General features: G+C 57.2%; 1 protein-coding gene across 1 annotated transcript; it reads left to right on the top strand.

The window, feature by feature from the left end:
• Positions 1–1,432: 1,432 nt before the first annotated feature.
• On the top strand, positions 1,433–2,985 carry TSO2 (Ferritin/ribonucleotide reductase-like family protein). Its single transcript, XM_048685243.2, has one exon. It carries the CDS (start codon positions 1,727–1,729, stop codon positions 2,744–2,746), a length of 1,020 nt encoding a protein of 339 aa, XP_048541200.1. The 5' UTR covers positions 1,433–1,726; the 3' UTR covers positions 2,747–2,985.
• The last annotated feature ends 364 nt before the right edge of the window (positions 2,986–3,349 follow it).

Here is a 3,349-nt window from a genome sequence, read left to right as displayed (position 1 = left end):
GAAAAAACGATCAAAAAATAATAATCAAATGCAACTATAATATTGGGACGACGTAGTAGCTCCGCGCTATAGGCGAGATGTATTATGTCTTTGTATGGGCAACATGTAGCCCTGACGGTGAGTCACCTCGAGTAAGATGACCTGCCATTGTCTTGTGTCCGTCATCTAATGTGCCCATATCAGACCCTCACATTTTCCCCACGGCCGCATTCACCGCGTAGGTCCACGCACCACTCGAACGGGCCTTATTCATGTGGTTGCATCCGTCCCATCCATTCTCCACCACTGCTTTCTCTATTTTTCCGCCACAACCTCCGCCACCTATTGCCGCATGATGGCAACCAGCGTGGAGAGGCTTTGCAGCTTGGGCGTCGAACCACCGTGGTGGTGCTAGTGGGGGAGGGAGCGCTAGCCGTTTTTGCTGTGACGAGCACCAACATTAGCTCCAGCAGGGGGTGGGGGTGTCGACGCCGAGGGATGCAGCAAACCAACATGATGCTGGAACGAGGGCGTACACAAAATGCTCGATCTGACGGTTGCTATCAACATGGTCACCAATTGGTAGAACCGTCATCATTGTTTTGCTACGAACCGGCCAACACTTTGCTGGAACTGGTGTCAGCGTGTGCTGCAACCTGCAAGGCGACGTGCTGGAACCAGTGCCCATTGGTGCCGGAATTGAAACGTGCCCTTACCTGCGACGTGGTTTTAGTTGGAACCGGCTAGCTCTTTTGCTACAATTGGACTTTTCGAAGTTTGCTGCTATATTTTTTTGGTGGAATCAGTGCCAATTTTTGCTGGAACCGTTTTTTTTGCTTTACTGACCATCGAAGGTTACTGTTCATTGAGTTCTTCAATGGAACAAGGCGGAGTTAGTAGATGACGACAGCGAACTGGAGCAGGTGACGCGAGAGAGGCTGCAAGCATGGCGATCGAGCGCTGGAACATGCCCTCGTTAGAGCTGCATCCATGATGATCGTGCGCTTGGGACCCACAGACAACCATGCTATAATCCCCATGGCGGGACCTCGGGGCAGACACTACCTTTTGAGGTATGGAAGGGGCGAGGAGGGACGACCCAATCCAAAAAAAAAATTGAGGGAGGGGGAGGGGAGGGGGGCGAGGGGCAATCCAATGGTTACACATGACTGAATCGGGGGCTGCGCGGTTGGGCCGGTCGACCGGCGCTGCCATTCTTCCTTTGGGCTGAAAACAGGCCCCGGGCCACATCATACCATAACTTAACAGGCGAGCCCCCTAAAAAAAACTGAACAAGCGAGTCAACTATGGCCCAAAGCAAGCACCAAGCCCAGTCACGAGATACTTCCACGACCCCCATTTTTACCAAAACACCCCCGTTCGCTCACGCGAAACCTAGCTTCCCAAAATGAACACCACGTGAGCAACCGCACCCTCTGCCGCCCCTTCCCTCCACCTCTCCCTCCTCTCTTCCCCCCGAAAACTTCAAATCACCCGGCAAAATCCAAACTTTTCCCCAATCTTCCGCCGCACGGTGCCCTCCCCCGCGCCCGCTCCTCCTTCCCTCCCAAGGAGCCGCCAAATCCTTCCCAATTCGAAATCTTCCCTCCCGATCCCACCCTATAAACCTCCTCCGCCCCCCGCCCCATTCCCCCACACCACAACCACCGCCAGTCCAATCTCCCAAATCCCTAGCAGAAAATCCTTCCCACCTCGAGGCCAGCGCCGCCGCCGCCGAATTCCGAAGATGCCTGCCGCCCTCTCGATGGTGCCCGCCTGCGACGCGGAGGAGCCGCTCCTGGCGGAGTCGTCGGACCGCTTCTCCATGTTCCCCATCCGGTTCCCGCAGATCTGGGAGTTCTACAAGAAGGCGGTGGCCTCCTTCTGGACCGCCGAGGAGGTGGACCTCTCGTCCGACGCGCGCCACTGGGACACGACGCTCTCCAACGACGAGCGCCACTTCATCTCCCACGTGCTCGCCTTCTTCGCCGCCTCGGACGGCATCGTGCTCGAGAACCTCGCCTCCAGGTTCATGTCCGACGTGCAGGTCGCCGAGGCCAGGGCCTTCTACGGCTTCCAGATCGCCATCGAGAACATCCACTCCGAGATGTACTCCCTGCTCATCGAGACCTACATCCGCGACGACGTCGAGAAGGACCGCCTCTTCCGCGCCATCGACACCATCCCCGCCGTGCGCCGCAAGGCCGACTGGGCGCTCCGCTGGATCGACGGCGGGGAGCGCTTCGCGGAGCGCATCGTCGCCTTCGCCTGCGTCGAGGGCATCTTCTTCTCGGGCTCCTTCTGCGCCATCTTCTGGCTCAAGAAGCGCGGGCTCATGCCGGGCCTCACCTTCTCCAACGAGCTCATCTCCCGCGACGAGGGCCTGCACTGCGACTTCGCCTGCCTCCTCTACGACATCCTCCGCGGCAAGCTGGACGAGTCCCGCGTCTTCGAGATCGTGTCCGAGGCCGTGGACATCGAGAGGGAGTTCGTCTGCGACGCGCTCCCCTGCGCGCTCGTCGGCATGAACGGCGACCTCATGAGCCAGTACATCGAGTTCGTCGCCGACCGCCTGCTCATGGCGCTGGGCTGCAAGAAGCTGTACAACGCCACCAACCCGTTCGACTGGATGGAGCTCATCTCGCTGCAGGGCAAGACCAACTTCTTCGAGAAGCGCGTCGGCGAGTACCAGAAGGCGTCCGTCATGTCCAACCTCAACGGCGGCGCCGCGACCCAGCACGTCTTCAGCATCGACGAGGACTTCTGATCGGCCCGATGATGATATGCAGTCTCCATTACCAATAGCTCGCTCGCTCGCTCGCCCCCCGCGTCTGGTTGCTCCCCCTAGTCCTAGTAGTTGTAGCGGTGATACATGTGTGCTGGGTGCTCCACAATGTTTTTATTTACTGTTATTTTGCTGTCTCTTATTGGTGATGTACTGATGTATTGTAATGAATCAAGGTATTACTTCTGAATAAATAAACATCTTGTGCTGCCCCTGTTCGAGGAATTGTCTCTGCATAACCATGCCAACCTGCGCACAGGGCGTTCGACGAAACGCGCGTGCCGGTCCGTGGGCGCGCGCAGGGCGTTCGACGAAACGCGCGTGTCATCCCGTGGGCGCGCAGGACGTTCGAACAAATGCCTCGTGGATAGGGTTCCCAAGGATTAGGTAGGGTTTTAGTTAGGGGCGCAGCGGGACCAATCCTCTATGGCCCGATTGCGGCGCGTCAGACGTGATGCTTGCTTGGCCCCACTGTTTTGCACGAAATCTTGGCTTTTTTTGCACGAAATCTTGGCTGTTTCGTCGCAGACTTGGAGTACAATACTGTATCGGCCTACAATATCAGAGACGCTTGGATTTATTTGG

The sequence above is a fragment of the Triticum urartu genome, chromosome 7A, assembly GCF_056163025.1.
Source record: "Triticum urartu cultivar PI428250 chromosome 7A, HENAU_Tu73, whole genome shotgun sequence".
NCBI lineage: Eukaryota > Viridiplantae > Streptophyta > Magnoliopsida > Poales > Poaceae > Triticum > Triticum urartu.
Note: the sequence above shows the minus strand (reverse complement) of the source record. Positions and strands in the feature narration are given on the sequence as shown.